Raw genomic sequence first — 23,507 nt, 5'->3', positions numbered from 1 at the left:
CTTCAGGTGCCACTCCAAGCTCAGCAGCCAACATATGCGTGTGTGTGTATATATATATATATATATCTCTCTATACCGTCACTGACTGAACACCTGCCTGTTGCCCCCCCATGTGAAGCTGTCAGTACAACACATGCTTGCAATTTGCCCCAAGCCCCTGTTAACCCATCCCAGGTGTGGAGGGGAAAGAAAATAAGGGGTAGGGTGATGTGGAGCAGGATGGGAGCTGTCCCCTGCCTCCTTTCCTAGAATTTGAGAGACTTCACCCTGGGCAAGGTTCCTCCCTGGCTTTACCTATGGGCAGGATCAGTGATGCACAGGCTGAGAGTCAGGCCTGTGCCATGGAGGAACATCTCATTTGAGATGGTCTCTGGTGGTTCACTCTGCGCATTGCTCTCCCTGTCACTCACTGCTTGCTGCAGCTCTGCTCAGGTCTGCCTCACCCCACCTCCCTGCCCTGGAGCATCCCTTGCTCCTGCTGCCTTTTCCCTTGCCCCCAGGCTGTACAGACACAGCTGGGTTTGGTGTCTCACAACTCATTTTCTGCCCTTTGCCCAAGCTGCTCTGCTGTTTTAGTCCTACCCGACAAACCAGGAGGAGTCACACTGTGACATTAAGCTGTCCCTGCACTGGCAGAACGGAATGTGGAGATGATTTAACATCCCAATGGATTTGCGAACAGACTCTCTAAGGTTCAAGGAAGTCACTTAGGCAACACTGCATTTCCAAGCCTGTCTGCAAACACTGGAGCTCAGCAGATGGCCCACAAGTCACACATCCATTAAAATAAGCACCTGGAATGACACAGCACAAGGAGACCTGGGGGAAGGATCACAACAGAGCTTGAGCAGGTGACAGCAGTAAGTATATTTACCATCTATCTATCTGGCACATATAAGCCTGCTATAAGTGTACTCGGAGTGTGTCCCACTACTTCCAAACCAAGAGCCTCAGGAGCAATGGGAGGCAGGTCTAGTATTTCACAACCCCACCACACTACAATGGGAAGCAGAGCACCAGCAGCACAGTTAAAACTAAGGGCAAAGGGCTCTTTCTGTTTGGATTTTAAGATGAAATAAACATCAATTACACCCTCTAGCAATGGTTTCATAGCGCTCATTAATCTTCTGTGGCCTCCACAAGCAGCTGGTATTTATCACTCCTGTAATACTACATGGGCTAAACACAGCTGGGCTGGGAGAGGGAGGGAAGGGCCCAGAACAAATCACTGCTTTGGTTCTGGAAGCCACAGCCATCCTGAGTTACCAGGGTGAGAAACTTGCACTGACACCCTCCCTTACTCATTCAATACTAGATGCTGCAGGACAGGCCTATTAGAAAGCCATGTACAGGAGAGGAGAAGCACAGTTAATGCCATCCCTGCTCTGCTGCTGGTGGCAGTGGGAGGTTCCCATGGGTGACTCAACCTCCAGTTTAAGCTCGTGCCATGGGCTGTGGCTTTGCAGAGGTGGGGACAAGCATCCCCATCCTGTTCTAAGTGCCTAACACACTAAACAGGGGCAGGTATCAAAGGAAGCCTCTTTTTCAGGCTTTCAGCAAAACCCTCCCGCAATAGCAGCAAAAGACAATTCATGTCCCTTTAAACTTCTCTGAGAACATACCTCTTCACCAAAAAAGGCTGATCTCCATCACTTTAGCTTCTAGGAACTATGGAGAAAAATGCGGAAAAATATGAACATGAACATGTTTTTCATCTCTTTAGAAGTTGCCAGCTCAGCAGTGAAGCTGGGCACTGTCCTGCAGCAAACTCTGGCATAAGGTGGAGCTCTCTGGATAACCACGCTGCAGAAGGCAACAGTGCTGTCGTGAGTCATGCACAAAGGTACAGGACAGAGATTCACACAGGGACCAGCTTTTTGCTAACAACAAAAGACTCGAGTCAACACACAACACCTATAAACATGCAGAGCATGTCAGAGACCTGAAGAAGACAAATACAACAGGAGAGAGAGAGTTCAAAACTTGACTTCTCTTGTCCTACTTCTGAGGCTGTCACTTTAACAGAACTGAAATGTGGCTTCTCCCATTCATGCTCCAATGACTTCATGGTCCTCTGGGGCAGGGGTGGGGTGAGACAAGGGGTTTATCCATCTGTCAGCTCAGGGTCGAGTTGGTTCGGTATCAGAGGCACTGAACAGTCTCATCTCTTTTGGCATCAGTTTCCTTTCAAAACGATGTTTTAGCTGTCCTGTTCCACTTTGTTTTCCCTCCTTTGAGGTCCAAGTTCAAATGCTGGAAACCGGGAAGTCTCCGGTACTGAAATATCTGAGAGGAAATGAATAGCTCCAGCCATGCCTAAAACATAATGAGAAAGGGATTCTTGTGCATCTTTGACATTAAAATAGCAGAGATGACAGCAAAGGCAACAGCGCATGTTTGAACACCTCCTCACCAGATCAAATAGGGCCTATAGAAAAGCAAGTTCATTTGTACTGTGCTCAGGAAACCAAGTTTCACTTGAAAAGGTGAATGGCAGAACCACGCTCTCCCTGCTGGCATCTTTTCAGCTGCACAACCTCAATGCTACCTCACTTAAGAAAGTAAATCCCAGCTTTGGGCTGTCCCTCAGAATTCGAGCAGCTCTTGCTCATCATTTCAGTGATTAAAAAACAAAGGCAAAACTTCATTATACTTATGATGATAAGTATATACTTATATATATATTTATAACACACATATATATACTTATATATAGTATATCATATACTTATGATATACAGATTCAACTGTTCACTATTCATAAAGAGGTCATGCAGAGCCTGAAGCACTAACAAACACCAGCATAACCTAATAAGAGCCTTCGGGTGACAGAAAACAGAGGCACCTAAAGCAGGGGAGCATAGAAATACACACAGTTTTATAACACTAAAATCCTATTTTATCAACAGCTAAGCACATACAAACAAAGGAACCTTCCTGAAATACAGCACCTGATGCAAATGAAACAAACGTGTGCATACATGCAGACTTGGACAACTTCATGCACAATTCTGGCTCCCCACAAAAGACCCCCAAATCAAGAAACTAAATAAAAAGCAGCATTAAAGCATGAATCGTCCTATTGCTGCACTACTTCACCATCTCAACAGATTTCAAAGCTGTTATACAACAGATTTTATGCCTGCTTTTTTCCCCTTGTGCATGGAAGGGAGCTCTCATGAATGAGAATAGTTCCATTTCTCCCCTTAAATATTTAGACAATAACGCAGCATATAGCAGGAATCAAGCATATAACTACTTGTATTCACATCTTGGATTGGCCTCTTTGTAAAATAATCCTATTTGGTCTGCTGTAATTTCATGTATTTGTGGTAGGTGGCACACTAGGCTCATTGTTCATGAAGCAGCAGCACTGCTTTAAATCCTGATTCCTTATGTTTCTCAAACATATGGATGAGCTAAGGAACAGAATTCCTTTAGATGGAAGTAATAGTAGAGAGCGAGTCTATTTTTAATAGCAGAGGAACCCAAAACTTTGAGGTTGCCCTATTTCCCATATAATGCCATGCCATTTACAACGCCATCCCTTTACCTTCAAAGAGAGAATAAGGTCGGTCAGGAATACGACATCCATGTGCACCATACTCCAAACACCATTCAGCAAACTGCAGGACACAAAAAATAAATACATCAAAAGTGAGTTTGGGATTTTTTTAGTCATTATTTTGATTTAAGACTGTCAAATGAAAGCTTGAGTATCTGCATCTCTTTAATCTCTACACAAAGGTACGTTTCGGTACTAAAACAGTGTAAGCAGAGACAACACAGATATCACTGTCCCAGATCAGTTTGTCCCACTTCAACCATGACAAGGCTGCAATTAGGTTTTAGGAGATGTATTTCCATAGCACAAGTTTCAGTTCCATAACAAAGTCATTAGGTGGGCTGTACTTTACTTCTGCTTCCTATAAATCACCCCTGCTATATGGCAATGAAAAATGCTGCAAGAAGAGATACATTCAGTTTCAAACTGTTCTCACACTATAATAACAGTTTCTTATCTGTCTCGGTGCTTTATTTATCCATGTGCTCAGGACTCAGTGTTGTTAGTTGTATTTTGGTTTTCTTTCACTCTGCACCAATTCAGAGTATTAAATCTCCAGCTGCCATTACTTAGCATTATTTATTTGCTCTCGCCAAGCCTTATGTAAAACCATTCTATATACAGTTAGACAATTATGGTCATCAATATTTTGCTGCAGAAGATGGAATACCATTAAAAAGAGTTCACAGAGTGTCTGATCAACGCTGCTGCAGTAGCTAACATCATATATATGTGACTTATGAATCGCATCTGGATCAACTTAATAGCAGCCATCTATCTATTCCTCCGTTATGGCTCCCCAGAGCATACAGGGGGCTACAAGTTCCCCTGGCATTTCTGTGCTTGGAAGTAAACCACTGCTTATCCAAAATACAGTGTGAAGATTCCTGGAAAGCAAAGCGCAGAGAGGTTTCTCCCAGCTCCCCCTGCAATTTGGGCAAACTGCTAGCAAACGAACCAGAGAGTTAACCTACTAACGTAACATCCTACTAACTACCAGGTGCCAAAGCCATAGAGCTGGAGTACATGGGGTGTAAGGATCACTCCACAGCCATCACTCTGTTTAACAGGAGGATAAAGGGTGGCATCTTCTCCCTTCTTCCCCCCACTTTGTTCTGTTTTACTGGGAAGTGGTTTTTTTCTTCCCTTAGTAAGGGTGTGTGTATGTGTGTGAATGTCTTGAGGAAAACCCAGCAAAACCCCCACAAACACTGTGGTCCACACTGTTATTAAGAACTAATGAAACATTTTTGGACCCCTGACAGGTATAAATCGTCAAACCAAGGTTTAATCCCCCACGTAACCTTATTGTATACGTGAGGACTGAACACATTAATGGCATATTTCTAGACTACAATCAGTTCTTCCAACATGCACATCTTACTGCATATACTGCCAGCCTGGGAACTGCAACAGAGATTTAACAAATGCACCCCAGGCTACTGAAGCACAACCAACATTTACAAGGTTGCAGCTCCAGCACAACTCACAGATCCAGTAAGCCACACTCATCTTGGTTAAACCAAGGGAGAAAAGAAAGAAACCTCTCCTAGCAGGATGACATCTGCCATTCTCTGTCACAGACTGGGCATGCTTGCCATCTGCATGGTTTAATCACAACGCTGAGCAGCACAGAGCTCGGATGCTCCCTGCTGCATGCAGCCAAGGATGCCGCAGCCCCTCTCACCTCTCCCAGGCAGGCTCAGCCTCCTGGGAGCCTTTCTGATAATGCTGGAGAAAAGCTGCAAGGCCAAAAACAAGAAGCACAGCGGTCTCTGCGATTCACAGGGCTCTTCTGGTTCACTTGTGAGTGTTCCATGGCTCTTGAGAAGCAACCAGGGATTGCTGGACGGACTCCTTCCCCTGGGGCCCATGCTTTCAGTGTGAGCAAACACCCCTGGGAGGGGAGCCATCAGGTTCCCCCAGTTACATCCCTTCAGGTACCAACATAACTGCATGCTTGCTTCCCTGCATGTTCTGGCTCAAGAAGAAAAGACTCCAAGAATGCCAGACAAGCAAATTCCTCTCCCTGCTTCTGGATTTCCCCTGCAAGAGCCCAAAGGGCCTGACTGAATGCCAGGGATGCTAAAATGCAGAATGGCTGCAAATATGCTGCCCGACCTGACAGTATTGGGCACCTCCAGCAAACAGCCTCTGGCCACTGTGCCACATCTTCCCTCTCAAAGGCATTTCAGGTATGTAACCGAGTCTCCTCCTTTTTTTGCCTTTAAAACAGATATATGCTTTCTTTTCTCTAGGCTGGTATGGAAGAATGTCAGGGCTCTCTTGAGCCAGAAATGCAGCACCAAGGGGAGTTGCCAGTGCTGGCAAAAGATGACAGGGAGAGCCTGACAGCTATGCCAACAGCAACGCCTGCTTGGGTGCTGTGGCTCACACAACAGCAGTGGGTGAGTCCATGTTTAAGAAAGTCACACATGTGCCATGGGAGTGCTCTAGGAAGCAGGTCTGCCTACAGGTGTCCTCATGGCGTCATGCTTGGGTAAATGTGAAACAAGCAACAACTTTTTAAAGCTCTGCTGACAGAGGACACGCTGACAGCGGAGATGATACTGATGGTAGATGATGGACAGTAGGTAATTTAGAATACCAGACGGGGCTTTGAGCAACCTGCTCTAGTGGAAGGTGTCCCTGCCCATGGCAGGGGGTTGGAACTGGATGAGCTCTAAGGTCCCTTCCAACCCAAACCATTCTATGATTCCATGAATACAGTAGCTTTACACACAGTCAAGCTCATCTAAAAGCACCTAAGAAGCAACTCATAAAATTTCCCATTGCAATACTTTTTAACCTCAGCTAAATAGCTATGTTTGCAATGCAAAACCTAACATCAGTGAACTAAGCTGAAAACAAAACCCCAACAGAACAAACCAAAACCCAACCACAGTCTTATGAGATGAGGAAACAGAAGCAGAGAAGGCGCTCGTATTTGGTAACTGGCAGGGCTGACAGCAGAACATGGACAATTCCATTAGAAAAATTCCGAGTGTCATTCTCTGCCATTTGTACTAATGAAAAAAATCCAAGTGAGCAATTTAATAACTGCAGCTCAGAGCTCTGAAAGCCCCACACAGGCACTAGTCTGAAAACAAATAATTACAAAAGACTACAAACAGTATCGCTTGAGGAGCTGCGGATGACAGTGGATGTCTCAATGGAATAATTAGCGCCACGTAACATCAGTCAGTTATTATGCAGGGAGGCTGATTTCAGACTCAATGTCTGAGTACGTGATTAGCTCTTTCCTCTTTATAGAATATTGGTGTGTTTCACTGGGAGCAAGTGATGGGACCCTGCTGTACCACCAGCAGCACAGCCAGCTCCAGCTCTAGCACACAACAGCCTGCTCCAAGCACAGTTTATTCTTGCACGGGTGTTACGATGTGAAAGGAACAGTGATCGTGCTGGGATGCTGCAGAGCTCACCTTGCAAGCTCGGTAGAGGTACTTTTTGTCCTGAGTTAGGTTATAGAGAGACAAGAAGGAGTAGCCATTGCCAGCTGTACCGTGGCAGATCCCATATCCTTTTCTCAATAAACCTCTCTGCCAGATGACATCGCTACAATCCATAGCATCTTTCAAGTATTTATCTTCTTTAAAAGTCTGGAATAAAAACAGAGAATAAACACACAGAAATTAAAACACTAATGACAACAAAAGAAAGCTGGACCTGAGCACTGTTTTACTGTTGGAGTTTTTCCATATAAAATTTTGTTTAAATTTTAATAATCCATTCATCATAGACTTGCTTTCCTAAGTTGCTTCTCCTTTCTCTGCATAGAAACAGACAGAACTTCTCAGGTTTTTGCTTCTGAAATCAGGACCCTAAAGGAAAAATTCAAGTTCAAGACCCTTGGTTCTACAGCCTATAATCTATGGTCCTTTTTGATCCTTCCCTCCATTCCCAAGCCACAACATCATTTGATTTGAAATACAGAAATGTAATTCTTGCCTCCAAGAAATGTAACACACAATACCGGCCATCAAATATAATCCCAAAGGGCTAGGTCCCAATCTGCCTGAGTAATTCTTCCTGGCTACTCAGACTTGGTTATGTCTGCCTTCAATTCCATGTCAAAAATGCACAAGAATATCTCTTTGCATAGCACAGGGCTCCTTTCTCTGTCACAACTACAAGGAGGAACACCCCAGTACCTTGATTAGTATTTGTATTAGAAATACTCAGAAGCACTAGCCAGTTGGGCAAAGGAGCAGTTTTATAGGGTTTATTGCATCTGAAGTGCACTTTGCACATAGAGAGCCCATAAAGACAGCAGAAAATAAAAGTAATTAAACTGAACATCACCAGATTCCCATCTTCGTAAGGCTACTTTTTTGCTTCCCTTTGCCTAAGCCTCTCTACAGATCAAGAACACACCAAAACCAAGTAACTGATGCACTACTGTAGACTTAGTCCTTTAGAAACAGCTTCCCTGCCAGGTTATTTAAGAAGCAATTAACATGCAAGATTCTTAAATCCATAAGCTTCATAAAGGCCGTCTCTCTGAACAGGGTTTGCCAGCTACTGAGCTGTAGAACATCAAATTAAGGCCTGGCAACAGTGTTTGATTTCCAGGACAAACACTGCTTTATCACAAGTCCGTGTGCTTGGTGTGAAGGAAAGCACAGCCAGCAAAATGTACCCTAATTTTCTTATTGCCTCTTTAAAAAGTGTAACATAAAAACAAAAGCATCATATCCCCATCACCTCAAATGTAAGAAGAGGCCAGGAGACTGTTAAACAGAACTTGGCCCTAACCCTCTTATCTCCCAGAAAGTATTTTGTGCTGGGGTAACCAACACATTTGGCCAACATGGTCTAGGGTGATGTGTCCCTACCCATGTCAGGGGGTTGGAACTAGATGATGTCAAGATCCTTTCCAATCCAAACCATTCCATGAGTCTATGACAAAGAAGGGGGAAGAAGAATTAAAAGAGAAAATAAACTTAAGTAGTCTGCAGTGTTAACCTCCTACTACAGCCCAAAGAAAAAGCAACTGTGACTGCTGCTCCATGTGGCAATGCTGTAAGAGATTTACAGCTCACATTGCAGGTAGCAGTAAGAGTAGTTATTCCATAAACCAAGCCTGCTCTTCATCAGCCCACCCGAGCAGGGAATCTGCCAAGGAGGGCTGTCAAAAGCAAGAATCAATTTGCATGAATGTAATTAAATGGCATACTTTCAAATGCCACGCAAATCAGAAGTGCACAACACAAGAGAGACAGCAAACCTAGTTAAGGATGGAGAAGAGCAAACAGTAGGCTTGTGGTAGCTCAGCAGTTATATTTATGCCCTAGAAGGCGCCTGGGACCTTTGCTCTGGTGGTAAGCTCCCAAGAGCTCTATCTCATTAATGGAGTAATTTACGGAAGATGTTCTTTGGCAAGACACATGAACCTACGCTTCCGAAAACCAACATCACTCTTAAAACTCTTGGGATGAAGATTCGAGGAATTTAGGTCAATAGTCTTACCCAGGACCCAAAACTGCTTAAATACATGGCCCTTTTCCAAGAGAGCCTAAAGCCTACTAACCACCAGCACCCTGAGAAGCACTTTTACCCACTTATTTCCTTTACAAACATACCTATGTAAGCATTTTAAGATTTTTGGGTGCCTAGCCTGGGTTCTGTTTGAAAGTAGACCTAGAAAGATGGAAAATGCAAGCCTTACAATCTAACAAGCCTACATACAGGTCTCTGTAAAAACAGAGGTCTATATGAACACACAGCGATTCACCTTGTAAGCTTGCATGAGCATGTGGATGACTCCGGGGGCACCATGGCACCAGTGAACCAGTCTGTCAGTCTCATTGCTCAGTGACGATGGGTAATTCCCAGATCTGAACTTCTTATGGCGCACATAGTCAATGCTTGGCTTCACCAGCTCTGTCAGGGTCTCCTGGCCCACATTTGCAATTGGCTAAAGCATACAAGAAAGCACAAAACCATTAACAGGAGCAGTAACAAACTGTGTATCAACACTTCATGTTAGAATCTACTTTCGAGTATCCTACATATGTGCCCCCGATCCAAATACTCTGAATTGCTTCATACAGATTTAATTAATGTCTGATTACAATACCATTGTGAAGAGCATTTTTACAGCTACTGGAGAGACAAAGAAACTGGGGCACCAAGTTGTCACCTGTCTTACTGGAGGTGACACAGAAAGACTACAGCAGAACTGAGAACAGAATGTGGATTTCAAGACTCCCAGGCCTCTTTTTATAGCTTAGAATAAGAGAACACTTACAGGAGAAAGATGGTTTATAGCTATGTTGCTCATAATACACACTTAAAACACAATGGGTTACACATTTTGTTTTAGCAGGAATTGACACAGACAAACCTGCCCTGTTTCCCAGGAAATGAAGAAGAGTGTAAATAAGTAGTGGCATACCTGGAAAAAGCTTATGAAAGTCAAGTTTTCCAGCATAAACAAAACTCCCTGAAGCTATGGGTTATAAATCTGCATTTCCAAATCTCAGAAGCAACAGCTATTGGTAGCTGAACATCTTTGTACTGCAAACTCATCCTTAGATTGCTATTCTGAATTTTCTTTCTCATTTCCTATATTTAGTTTATAACCTTGCCAGAAAGAAAATATATCCATCAACCTGCATGCTTCTCATAAATAAATGTTTAGAAACCCAGTATGTGTTGGGTCTGCAGCTGTTGGCAGTCTACAGCCAAATGAAGGAAGACTTTCAATAGCTGCATTTTCAGTAACCTGAAAAAAACAAAAGCCTCTATTTCAGGAAAGTTTTGCCAAATCTCTACCTACCAGGTTCCTCAAGCAAAGTCGACCTCTGCATTTTGTGAGTGGAACAGAAACCTTCACGCTGTTAATCAGAAATACACCCAAGAACACACCAGTCTGTCATGAGGAACACCCTATTGCTGATCAGCCCTCACTCACTGACCTGTGGGGTTGGGAGGCACTGGGGGAAGCTTTGTTTGGGGCTCTGATTTCACGCTGCACCCCTTCAGCAGAAGGCAAATGGGATGGTACCAGCAATAAATGCCTTCAGTCTTGAGCTGTGCAAGGCAAGCCCAGCCCAGCACATCTGTTCTTGGGAGGTAAATCCAAGAAGAGCAGAGCTCTTCACAAACCTTCACACCTTGTGCTTTTGAGAAGATCTGAGTACAAGTGAGCTCTTTGCCCAAGCTGCTGAGGTTCCCAGCACCTACTTCCAGCCTACAAAAGCAACCTACAGGCATGTGTCCTGACCCTCTGGCCAAGAGAATGATGTAAAAACAGTCATTTTTTGCTTCAGAGTTAGTGAAAGGGGCTAGGATTCCGCATTCCCTAGCTAGCACTTCAGAATGCCCCCTCTACCTCCTGGCCAAGTTATTTAACACTGCTGAGGTCCTATTCCTCCAGTAGCTTTCTGGAAATAAATCCAGCAGTACATGTTTCCTCATAAAGGCATTGTACAGAAATGATGGTCTCAGGTGCAATGCTGGATTCTTTTGTTATCAAACAAGCACTCAACAAACCATCTCCTGAATTCTTTGTTGAAAACACAGAAGAATCCTTCTTATTCGGCGTGGGAGGGATGGGGAAAGGATGAACTCCGATACGCCATCTTCTTCTGAGGTGGATGACTCAATTCTGCATGACTCACAATATTTAATGTACAGTGAAAAGACCGTAATCTAGTGCTGCATAAACAATGGCTTTGTGGCAATTCTTAAAAGCAGCAATTATATGTAAAGTTATGATTTTAACATGTAGACTAGCTTCTGCTTAAACCAAGAAGCACTGTGCAACTATTTCTGCTATCAGCCTTGAATAGTAAATGAAGAGTGAGAGGCTTCTTTAAAGCACCAGATGTTTCTCAGAAAATCCAGCAGAGCTAGGGAAGGAAAAATGGAAGCCAGGAAGATACAAGGAAGAAATTCTTTACTGTGAGGGTGGTGAGGCACTGGAACAGGTTGCCCAAAGAAGTGGTAAATGACCCCAACCCTGGCAGTGTTCAAGGCCAGGTTGGACAGAGCCTTGAGTGGCATGGTCTAGTGTGAGGTGTCCCTGCCCATGGCAGGGGGGCTGGAACTAGATGATCTTAAGGTCCTTTCCAACCCTAACTGTTCTATGATTGTATGAAGATGAGGGAGCTGGAAGGAGGTAGACATGCTTGCTGAAGAAAGCAGGAAGTGTAAGGCCAGTAAATCAGAGCTGCCCAAGACCCCAGTGAGTTGGTCACTGCAGAAAATGGCTGTAGTAAGGTTAACACGTCCCCCGAGGAGCAGAGAAGTAGCCACTTCCATAGCAAAGTCAGCCACTTTAGCCTGAGCTGCTGGTGGAATTGGTGTGAGTTAATCTGAAACAGCTGGGGGGGAAATCACAGCATCTTTTGCAACTGAGGAACAGCGGCATCACCAAATATCAGCTCAGTCACTTCTGTAGTGAACATCTGTATGCAGGTTCAGGCTGCAAGGATGTACAGTCCTTCCACTTGCCTGAAGGAAAGTCATTCTGCAGGAGCTGCTAAGAAAATTGACATTTACAGAAATGCACAGACTGGGAGCACCTTTATAAAACAGGAACAGGAACAATACAAATTTTACAGCTCTATGGTCATCTTCTGTAATGAATCTTAAGGTTCCTCTTGACTGCACAACAGAAGTAAGATACAGAGGGATGAAACACACTGTTCTGGAAAACACTGCAATCCTATGGCAGAATCTCAGGGCAGGAGGGAATGGATTCAAGTGTGGGAAAGAGGAGGTATACAGAAGAGAGAAACATACTGAGGTATACAGAAGAGTGTTCCTCTCTTCTGCATACCTCCTGTCTCAGGACAACAGAAAGAGGAGAGCAGGGGCACAGATGCACTAAGGAACATCAGATTTTTGGGGAAGAGATAGGGGGGATAAGGAAGACGAGCATCTACAGAATAAAAGTGTACTGAAGACTAAGGTGTGATTAAGGGTAGTCTTCCAAAAGCTTCAGGACAGTGAAACTAAAAGTCACCAGAGAAGAGAGAAAGGACGCGGAGGGCAGGAGGCATCACCAGTGCACTCATTTAAAAACAGCAAAAAACTGAAGAGTGATGGATGGTAAGTGAACATTTAGCTGGTCTAACTGCAGGCACCAGAATTAAGTATGAGGATAAGGGAAGGCATCTCACTGTCTCTGTAGGCAACTTCAGCTCCTGGAATGCCAGCGCTCTGGACCACAACTCAAGGGTTAATTCACTCCCATGTTAGTCACAGTTTTCTTCTGCTACCAGGACCTGAGCTAGCATCTCTGCACAGAGACTAACTCCAAATTGTGAGACCCTGACCCAGCACAACACTGCACATGAATGAAAGCTAAAGATAAGATCCTCTGATGCAAAACCAGAAACCCCTGTGTTCCACCACAGCCTACAGAAGGTGCTCTTACCTGCATGAGCATGTAATAGATCCCAGCCACTCCATGGGCTGCTCCAACATATTGCTTCCTGTGCCACTGGTACAACAGAGGACAACGCTCCGTCTTCCGCTCCTCCTTAGAGAAGTTTTTCCCCGATTCAATAATAGCATCTATTACCTAAGAAAGAGAACATACCCCTTCTGTCTGCCTCACTTGCTTTCATTCAGAAGGTTTTGCTTTGTCATAATTAAAACCACAGTAAAATATAACCCACAATAAACAGTGACAGAACAATAACATTCAATTCATTTGGACTCGAGTGTTGAGGTAGAAATGGATTTTTCCTAAATGATGGAAACACCTTTGTAAGTGTAGAAAATTAATATATTAATATTTCTAGTAACTTTTTTTCCAGGCCTGCCTTCTCTGGTTCTGGTATCTGCAGAATGCTAGTGCATCTTCCCCACACTGAATTCATCCTTCACTGAAACACTTCCACACTTCTGACTAAAGGTGTTTTGTAACAATTTCCCATCCTCAAATGCTCCAAAACTAGTTACAGCTTCGATTTCCATGGCTGGCCATGGACTCACCTGCAATGGCCTGTCTCAGTTCTAGGTGGGCAGCAGGGAAAGGGGAAAAGATTAGAGCGATGGATGAGACCGAGTTTCCAGTTCTAGGTTCCTCTCCAGCATCCCTCTCTTAATCCCTTGAATTATGCAAAAAGTGACTACAGATGCTGTGGCAGTGGAAAGAGAAAAAAGTATCTTACCTCTTTGATAACAGACTGTGGGACTGTGTCTGGACCGATTTCAGTATTCAGGTACAGCAAGGCATACAGGTAACCTGCTCTACCATAAAGCAGCTCATCTGGAAGTTCAGCGTCTGTGCTTATGACTGTCCTGTGTAGCTGCAACAACCTGCATCAGACAAAGGAAGGTGGGGAGAGAGAGCCTCTTCTCTAGAGACCATAGTGGACTATGTGTTGTACAAGCCATCAACCAAAACAGAAGCAAAATGAGTGTGAAGCCCCACCACTTCCCTTCAGTCATCTCCAATTCTGCTGGCTGTCAGGTTTATTCACAGGAGCCATCCCTAACAGACAACTCTGAGCCAGGGCCAGGTGAGCATTAGTGCAATTACCAGTTTTTTGTGCAACAGAAACACATGTAAGCGCGCAGAGCAGGAGCTGGAGGAGGCTGGAATGCTACCCCAACAGATAGGGAAACCTCCTGGAACCTCTGGGAATTTCACCCAAATGAGGACCCTTAACTGTAGGTGTGTAAGAGGGAACAACCAAAAACCCCCAGTACCAGCCTTCAGCATGCCCCCTCCATAGACAATATGTTGTCTCAAGCATTTAAGCAGCTCAGTTTTGAAAATGGCACTGCTATTGTGCACAAGTGTTTAGCAATGGAAAAAGAACAAACCCTAGGCTGGCCCATTGCAACTCTCATTTCCCCCAAAGAGACTCCCTGCTATTATTCTACCAGTTTGCACTGGCATTGAGGTGGAGATCTGTCTTCCTGCCTAACCCCTATCTGCCTCTTCCCATCTTTTGTGATTAATCTGGCAATTAGATGAAACCATGGAGATGATCACATTTGAAACTGGGGGAGGGGGCAAGACCATAATTAAGACTAAATTCAATTCCCAGATTCCCCCAGCCACTATTATACATCAGAAATGTTAACATTAGCATCACGCCAGAGCAAAAACACTGACCCAAATGGCTTGTTTATGCTGTCACTGCTTAATACCAGGGCAAAGTCACTCACAAAATAAAGATTTTTATATTATTCCTTTCTTGGAACTATGCTTTGGACTTAGAATTAAATTGTTTTCTTTTAAATTGTCCACTGTTAAGTTTTATTATTCTAATCATACAATTGGACAGCTACAAGGTAAAATGTTAGAAGTGCACAGATTACATTTTGACATCTATAATGTACCACTCATCTGGTGTCATGAATATATTTGTAAACCAAAAAAGGAAGAATCAAACTAATCTCCTTTTCAATCCTCCTAGAAATTATTTTCCAAGGAGAGGCAAGACTAAAAGATTTACTGCTAATCTCATTTTGCTATATTCATGCTTCATGCCTCACAGCAACACTGCTTTCCTAGCTGCATCCAAAATGGCATGGCCAAGTTTACTGCCAGGTCTAAAAGCAAAAAAAACCCACCTAAACCTACCACCCATTTCAAAACTGAGATACTCATCCAGGAACAGCAGCAGAAATTAATCACTCTAGGATTCGAGATTAGAAAGAGCCCAACTATACTTCCAACCATAAACCAGAACGGAGATGAGGACATAAGGCTAGTCCCCACATTCTGGCAGGCTAAGGTATGCTGCTGGACAGCTAGTAAGTGGATTGCTGGTGCTGAATGCAAACACCACAAGGCTCCAGGGCTTCCAGCCCTCACCAGGACAGCAATCAGCTCCAGGACAGCAAAGGGACAGTCAGCTCTCCAAGGAAGCTCTACATCTAAATGGGATTTCTAAAGATGTTTGTTACATTTAGATTACTTTGAAAAGAGGCTGGGATTTTTTCAGGCTACCCTCCATATGCTCTTACCTAACTAAAGCCCTTGTCTTTGACGGTTCAGCAAACACCTCCTCTTGGTTTTATTAAACCTTTGTTACATGTCAATCCGACGTACCATGCTCTTGTCTGGATGTTTCCAGATCCCTGCAGCTAAGCGTTTTGATAATGAATCTACAATTAAGGCCCACTCTTCACAGAAAGCATCACATACTGCACAAGCAATACATATTGTCGACGACAAGCGTGTGGCTTTTGTTAAATGTCACTTCAATGTGACAAAATCAAAATGTGCAGGCACTACAGATATGCCCAGGACATCCTGTCCTTACAACGATAAGAGGACTCAAGATAACTCACTAAATATGAATCAAGTGTAAGCCAGCTTTAATAAAGATAAAGCCCGTTATGTATTCTTCTACTGAAAATGCATCAGGGGAGAAGATGTCTCCATTTTTAATCCTGTCCTCCAAAACTGCCCACTTGCTAATGCTACTGAACTGATGCTCTCCGCAAGCGAAGGGCACGGCTTTTTCTGACATCAACCACTTACTTGGCAACACATTCTTTAGACTCGTTGTCGATTTTCAGCTTGTGATAAACCACTGCACCCACTGCCAATGGCCCAGCATCACCACAGAGGAAAGTAACTCTTCTGCCGTTCAGATTGCGAAGGATTCTCTTCACGTAATCAAGAGATCGCTGCAAATGGCTCTGGTTTTTCGTCACGCGGTACAGTTGAAGATATAAGAGGGCAATACCTGGAACAACCATGTGAAAGGGAAAAGTTTGATTTAGTTCTCCTTTTAAGTATATCATATTCCTCTCTTTAGTGCCTCTGAAACAGTAACTCGAATGCAAACAGGTATTTGGGCAACTAAAACATGTCAGTCAAGGGTCCTTGCTTGGGCAACGGGAAGGCATCAGGTCATCATCAATGTTTCATTACACTGCAATTTGGGTAGTGACAAAACTTTTAAGATTAAAAAAATTAAAGAATTAACATTGACACCCAACATCAGACTCACAATTTGCAGAGAATGAAGAAAATCCATGTCAAAGGCACCAATGCTTGGTAAAGAAATCACTGAAGAGTCAACAATTTGGGCTAGCAAGCAGATGTATGACCAAGTACACGGACTGTACAATACTCATCTATTATATGCAAGAAGTGACTTATCTTCCATTTGATTTGTAAGAAGATTTTTTGATGAGTTTTGGGATTCAACTTGCCAAGTTCTTTATAAATGTATTCCACAACATAATTATGAGCTTCTACAAGCTAAGCTGGTTTGTGAAAGCCAGAAAGCAAACAAGTCCTCAGAGAATGCCAGAAGGTTATTACTAAGCTTCACTCCATTAAACTCATTCCATAGTTTTGCATTAAAACAAATCCAAATCTTAAACATTTCAACAATACAGACTGAAGAAAGCGAAATAAATCCATTTCAGTGGATGGTTATTGGTCAATTGCAAGCATACATATGCAGAGGGAAAACCTTTACCTCCAGACCATACTGCACCTCAAACTCATTTCTGAACAGGGAGAGCACTCTCCTGAGCCACAGCTAAAGCTGTGTAGACATAAGGCCCACTTAGCTCCCCAGAGACGCCATCTGAGGAGCACATGAAGAACAGCACAGAAGAATAGTGCTGATACATCCTCAGATGTTCTTTGGACTGGATTAACAGGCCTTTCTAGATGGGTCCAAGAGGAGAGCTGCAGAGCCCAATAGAGCGGTATGGGAGCTTGTGGGCTATTTACTGGGATTTCTGTAACCCTTTTTTATGTTGCAACTATTGTGTAGGTATCTGGGCCTGACCAAAGGATGACCAGAAACATAGCCACAAGGCCCAGTTCATCCAATCCTTCCTTGTGCAACACCCTTACAGTGGCTCCTCCAAGATCTCTGGCACCTACAAAGAGTACTTGTACAAGAAAGATGAACTCTTAACCCGAGTCTTACGATTGTTACGTGCCAAAAGTATGTGCTCCAAGATTTTAAAGATGCTTCACAAAGAACAAGCCAGTGCTCAGGACTGCACTGCCAATAGCACTGTCTAGACCTGGTATATAAAAAGCAGGGCAACTGTTTTCAGCATTACTTTTACCTTCTGATTTGCAAAATGCTGCAAGGAGCAAGTCGGGAGGAAGTATTTGCACTAAGTATTTTAAAAGCCAGATCATTTCAGTATTTTTATTCAGAGTCATTTCCACAGGAGCCTTGAAAGAAGTTTACAACTTGGAACAGATGCAATTGGTGATCCTTCTACAGGGTGGAAAAACCCCGCTCTCATTAGACTGCGTTACGTGTTCATCTACATTCTTGTTTTAGCTAATGAGGGCTGTGTTACTTTTAGCTTATGACTCATTTTCAGCATGTTCTGGTTTATCAGCCATAACTTGAGTTGTCAGTCACAGTGTCAGAACACAGCTCCCTGGGAGCCGTTCTGTAACGTCAGTGTGAGAAAGCCCACCAGTGGAGATCATCTACACTCGCTCAGCAGCCACACGCTTCCAGACCTTGAAACACATCTACCTTTTAAGTGTGAGTTGTCTAAAACTTCCCCACCCATCCACCCACAGCACCACCTGTACCGAAACATCAAGAAGGCAGCAAAAAGATGGTACCCTTTCACTGCCAGAATTAAGCCTCAGCACGGCCAAAGCCTGACGAGTTTTCCCAAGCTGCTTCCCCTCCCGATACCAAGATAAAACAATAGATCTCCTCAGAGTGCATTTCAAACATGCTGTGCTAAAAGCATAAGTATGTCTCAAGAGTGAGCTAGACAGAGCAGGAATAGAATGTGCCACTGTAAGTGGCACTTAAGAGGCCTAGATGGAAAAGCATGTTGGCAGCTTGAAGAGCAGTGGCTGCATCAGGCTTGTCAACTGCAGGCTCTGCCTGAAGGATCCAAAGGGCTCATTCACATTTGGACATGGATGACGGTGCCTAGCAATAACCAGCACTTGCACATGCCTGTTTATCTTCATGAACTTCACAATCTCACAAGCCCGCCTCCATACTCCCCCTCCTCACACGTTCATTTTACCATTTTTGTACAGACAGAACAAGCAGAGCCAAACTATCCATATTTCAGATTTTAGAGGAACAGAACACCTCCCCCCCATGATTAGAACATTCTGTTACCATTAGCAACTGCTAAGTTGAAGAGAAAAAGGTGAAAATTACTTATTTTAAGAAAACTTTAAAGAAACGAGAGGCAAGCTGAAAGAGCGAGCAGCCTTAGAAAATCCATTCCTTTAGCAAGACAAAGATCTCCATCATACACAGAAGCCAATTATTTCCCTGCAACTTTATCTGCTGAAGTCATTCCAGACAGTAGCGACCTAGAATTCAGAGTTAAAAGAAACCAACTCATACAAACGCTTCTATCAGAGTCTTTCTGTCACCCCTGTGTGAATATGAGAACCTCCTCCTGTGAATAAACCCTATTACTTCATTTAACACACTTCATTCAAACTCAAGCTTTCTCACCAGTCCAGCCAGTATAGGCAGAGCAGTCATGTGGATCTGCTGTCTTTAGCCCTTCCTCCATTTGTTGCAGAAGGTCCTTGATTTTTGCCTGGATCCGTTTTGAGAACCGAGCACTGACCTGAAAACAGCAGATAGGACAGAGTCAGAAAATGAAAGCATCCAGGAATGCAAACTGTCTGCTCCACTTTCTTGTCTGGAAAAAAAGTAAAATCAAAACCAAACAACAAACAAACAGAAAATAACTAGAGGATAAATACTATATACAGCAACCAGCAGGGCCGAGATGGTTCAACTTAAGCATGCCCCATGCAATGTGTTGCGATTACATACTAGAGTAAGTTACTAGTGTCTACATTAGACAAAAATCATCTGAGGGTACTTTAAAGTCACATGGAGAGCAGCTACGGACACTGTGACAAGTATGTAATTGCATCCTGCTTCTTATCTCAGGCTCTTAATACAGTAAGCAAAGCTTCTCTGAGCTCAGTAAAAGGTGAATAGAAACCAACAGAAGACAACCATCTGCTGCCACTCCACGGGCCAGAGATCCATTGAGGGTCGTGGTACCAAGATCACGTTATGGATGAACACAGAACAGTGAACCTACAAGCCCTGTGTACAGGTGCTTGTGCTCATCACAACATCCTTGCACATCCACTGTGGCACTACAGAGCAGGAAATAGCTATAAGAAAATAAATGCCCATACTTGAGACGATCAAGTCAAAGTCAAGCCAAGCTGACATCAAGCCAAGTTCAATGATGTGCTCAATCACATCATCCATGATGTATCCCTATTTTCTTCTTAAATCCAAGACTTTTTTTGATGTTTGCAATCACCACACACAGGGCAGGTCACCTAAATGCCCTTCCTTGTGCTTCTTGTTCTCTCCTCTCTCCAAAACAGTATTAGGATTGACATGCTTTGTAATGAGATGAGGTTGTTAAATGCAGTGATGTATGAAAAACTACCTGAAAGAGCTGGACACAAAGAGGATGAGTTAAAAGTAGCTCATCAGCTTCAGCTAATGCATGAAGGTGAAGAAACAGATGTGTGATCTTTTGCCTTGCTTGCTTTTACTTCTGACAAAGAAAAGCTTACATAGATGAATATAAATGCTATATATGAAATATAACAGGGGACACTACTCTTGCCAACATCTCTCTCTTATTCAGCACTCTGTACGGGAAGATACATTACTGATTACTCCTTTAAGCCTATGGAATGTGGAAATAGTCCATTAACTAGAATTTATTGCCCTACTAACTTCCACAGGAAGGAATATTCCTGAAGTCCCTTCACAGGACGATTCTGATTTGAGTGGGAGCATCAGGACCACCAGTCAAAAATGTTTGTGGGTTTTTTTTATTAAACAGAATCACTTATTGATCAGCTTTTCCTATTAACACATTTATTACAAACTATTTCATGTATTTAAACAGAGTTTAAGGGCTAGGTTTACTCATAGCACAATTTATCTACTACAGAGCTAAGAGATGAAGAAACAAAAAACCTCCTCGCTTCCTGAGCTATAGGAAAAGCTTCTGACAAAAGTGATGTACACAAATCTTGTGCCACTCAAAAATACTTCTGAATGCGTTTTCCATCATCTATGAAAAGCCCCAGGCATACATCACTTGCCATGCATATCTTAGTTATTCAGGAACAGCCAGAATAGAAACCCCCTAGGAACATGGAAGCCAGCAGAGCTTCCCCACCTTCCAAACCAAGAGCTACAACACAGCCATCATCAGAAAAATGGCATTACACAAGTAGGCTACTTGTCAGCTTACACTAAGTTACTGTTTTCTTAAAGAGTGCTTGATCGTCCACCTGTTGCTTCCCCAGCCTGCTCCCAGATAGCAGCTGGAACAAAGCAGATTGGTGAAGGCTTAGTTTGGTGTTAAACACATCTACATTTATGAGTCTGTTTGTTTTGGTTTTTTTTTACTGGAGAAGAAGAAATCAGCTCATTAGGAAAGTTAAGTTCTTGTTTGATTATAATACATCCCAAAAGGGAAGGGTTCAGATAAATGATGGGTCCTGGATGCCACCATGCAACTTATTCCTCCAAATACACTACACTTTGTACTCTTGTTCAGAGTGGAACTTCAAATAAAACCCAGTGAATTCAAACATCCATTCAACACATTCAGAAATCAGAAAGATAACGGGAATTACACAAGTCCTCTGACACACCAGAAGTTTTGCGGGTCAATGGTTCAAACCCATTTTATGATGGCAGGATAGGAAGGGAGAAGGAAATTATGCCATTATATCTCATGTCACACACACACCACCCTAGGAAGAAGCTAGAGCCCCCTTAACCTTCTCCAGTAACTCTAGAAATAGCAACCAAACACAGTAAGCATCTGATGCCTACTACTCTTTGCCCTTAATATGGCATTAAACATCTTTTTACTGTATCACACACACACATGACATCCCCTCACACCCTTTTGACTCATTCAGTGAAGTCTCAACAAAAAGCAAAACCTTTCCCAAAGGCTCCTCTCCTTCAAAAGAGAGCTATGCCAATGCTAAGACATATGGTAAAACAGCATGAGGATGTCCACATGGATCCAGGCACAGAGGACAAGAGTGAACTAAGGTTTCAGACTCCCAGTTTATTTACCTACTGCTCATCACAAGCAGGCTGGTTACCTTTTGCTTCTGACAATACACTTGCTGTTAGCAAACCAGGGTATTTTTTATCAAACACCAAATAAAATTACTTAAGAGGCAGGAGGGGAGGACTAAGATAAGACATCAGGACTCCTGGTTCTGCTTTGAAACCGCTGTCCCACACAAACCATTTAGCTCAGGTTGGCATATATCTATCACTAAAATGGGAATTGTAACATACCTGTCTTGGTTTAGTGTTTGGAAAAGCACAGATAAAAGGATTTTAGAATATTATTACTTACCAGCCCAAAGTTACTCACTCCCAAGCTTATGCCAGTGTTAACAGGTTATGAGAGGCAACAGTTCTCCCCAGCTACTTCACCACTGCTCTGTTGCTCTGAAGCTTTAACTGGGTACTGTCACTGTTCGTTTGATAAGATTCCACTATAAACTTACAATAGATGCTTACATGCACTAGAATAAATTAATTACATAAAGAAATGAATGTTGAAAGGTGGCTTTAGAAGATATATAAACCTCCTTAAAGGAATCTTATGGCAGCTTTAGAGCTGAGTATAAAGCATGCTAATTCATGTTGAGCACAGATTGATTTTCTTGAGAAGCATATTCACTGCATGAGGATGGTTCCAGCTGGCATTCAGCCTTTTCTGCAGGTTACTCCTGTTATTCCTGTAGGGACAAACTAATACCAGAAAGCCTGACCTCTGATATCCTTTATCACATTTACTCCTGGTTCACAGAAGACTTGGTGATAACAGGAGCTAAAGAGTACCTTTAACCTAGAAAAGGTTCTTTCCAGGAATTCAACTGCTGTATTACTTCTCTGCTGCTGCAGGAAGAACAACCACGATCATCCCAACTACTGTTCAAGTTTTACGCTGGCAAAACACAAAACATGAGAGCTCATTCTCCATTATACCCAACAGAACCCTGCACCATACTGCTTATGGTAATAGGAAAGGCTCATTATCAGCATGAAATAAAAGTTGTGCAGAAAAACACAAAGATGTTGGCTTTGCAAATCGTTTTGTGATTTATTTGGACCACATCACTTTTTCCATGGCAGTGAGGGAGAATGCAAAGCTACATCCCAATCCAAAACGTTTTAAAGTCAACAAAAATGTAAGGAATGTAAGCATACATGTAACATCACCCACCTCTGGCACTAATGACATGGCCTCCAAATTATGCTGCTCTTGTCAGTGATACCTGTTTCCCCTAGCTGCTTGCTTTCATTTGTATGGTTTCAAAAAGAACTTACACCATCTTCTTTTGTAAACGCACCACTAAAACTGCACACAGAGGTTACAAAAAAATACACCATACTGAAAATAAAAATCTCCTTAAACACACATTTCACTTGAAGTTGCTATTACAGTCATATACCAATTCTTAGCCACCTACCTCTTCGTTACAGCCATACCCAGCTTTTCAGCTGTGGCTTTAAAACAAACGGGCACCAAGAGCAGATGAGGCAATGAGCAGCTGCTGTTTGTGGTTTATATCATGATTTATGGTAGGTAAGAGAAGCCTGTAACTTAAACTCTTGCATGCACATCTGGACAGATATCACAGTGCTTATGTAAGTCTGACAATGCAACTGTTTGCCTGATAGCACTCTTTTTGTGGTTAGAAGTATACTTTGGCTTGACAGACACAGGGTGAGTTATTTTGTTTGCCTCTGTAAAAGACATTTATATACTGATGTGTTTTTCAAAAGCATCTCTCAGCATTTATTTGCATCATGAGACATCTACGCCAAGTAACTTGTGCAGACTCATGGTAGGACAATGGAGACCTGAGCTCAGCTTCTTCACAAGCTGCCAACGCACCAGTCTTTCTTGCACCACCAGCTTCCAAAACAACGTC

The 23,507-nt window shown here is 43.0% G+C and overlaps 1 protein-coding gene across 1 annotated transcript in view; it reads right to left on the bottom strand.

The window, feature by feature from the left end:
* Positions 1-1,102: 1,102 nt before the first annotated feature.
* Positions 1,103-23,507, bottom strand: part of LANCL2 (LanC like glutathione S-transferase 2) — a 29,671-nt gene continuing 7,266 nt past the window's right edge. Inside the window, exons 2-9 of the mRNA XM_061464625.1 lie at positions 18,994-19,111; positions 16,047-16,254; positions 13,717-13,864; positions 12,975-13,121; positions 9,321-9,503; positions 7,009-7,185; positions 3,554-3,626; positions 1,103-2,316 (exon numbers count right to left, since the gene is read on the bottom strand). Of these exons, the coding sequence (XP_061320609.1) occupies positions 2,201-2,316; positions 3,554-3,626; positions 7,009-7,185; positions 9,321-9,503; positions 12,975-13,121; positions 13,717-13,864; positions 16,047-16,254; positions 18,994-19,111 (1,170 nt within the window). The 3' untranslated portion in view covers positions 1,103-2,200. The remainder of the gene's footprint in view (positions 2,317-3,553; positions 3,627-7,008; positions 7,186-9,320; positions 9,504-12,974; positions 13,122-13,716; positions 13,865-16,046; positions 16,255-18,993; positions 19,112-23,507) is intronic.

This window comes from Pezoporus flaviventris, unplaced genomic scaffold, assembly GCF_033815535.1.
Source record: "Pezoporus flaviventris isolate CSIRO_AGI_PZ_B2104156 unplaced genomic scaffold, CSIRO_AGI_Pfla_v1 ptg000037l, whole genome shotgun sequence".
NCBI lineage: Eukaryota > Metazoa > Chordata > Aves > Psittaciformes > Psittacidae > Pezoporus > Pezoporus flaviventris.
The sequence above is the reverse complement of the archived record's forward strand: the minus strand, read 5'-3'. Positions and strand labels throughout refer to the sequence as shown.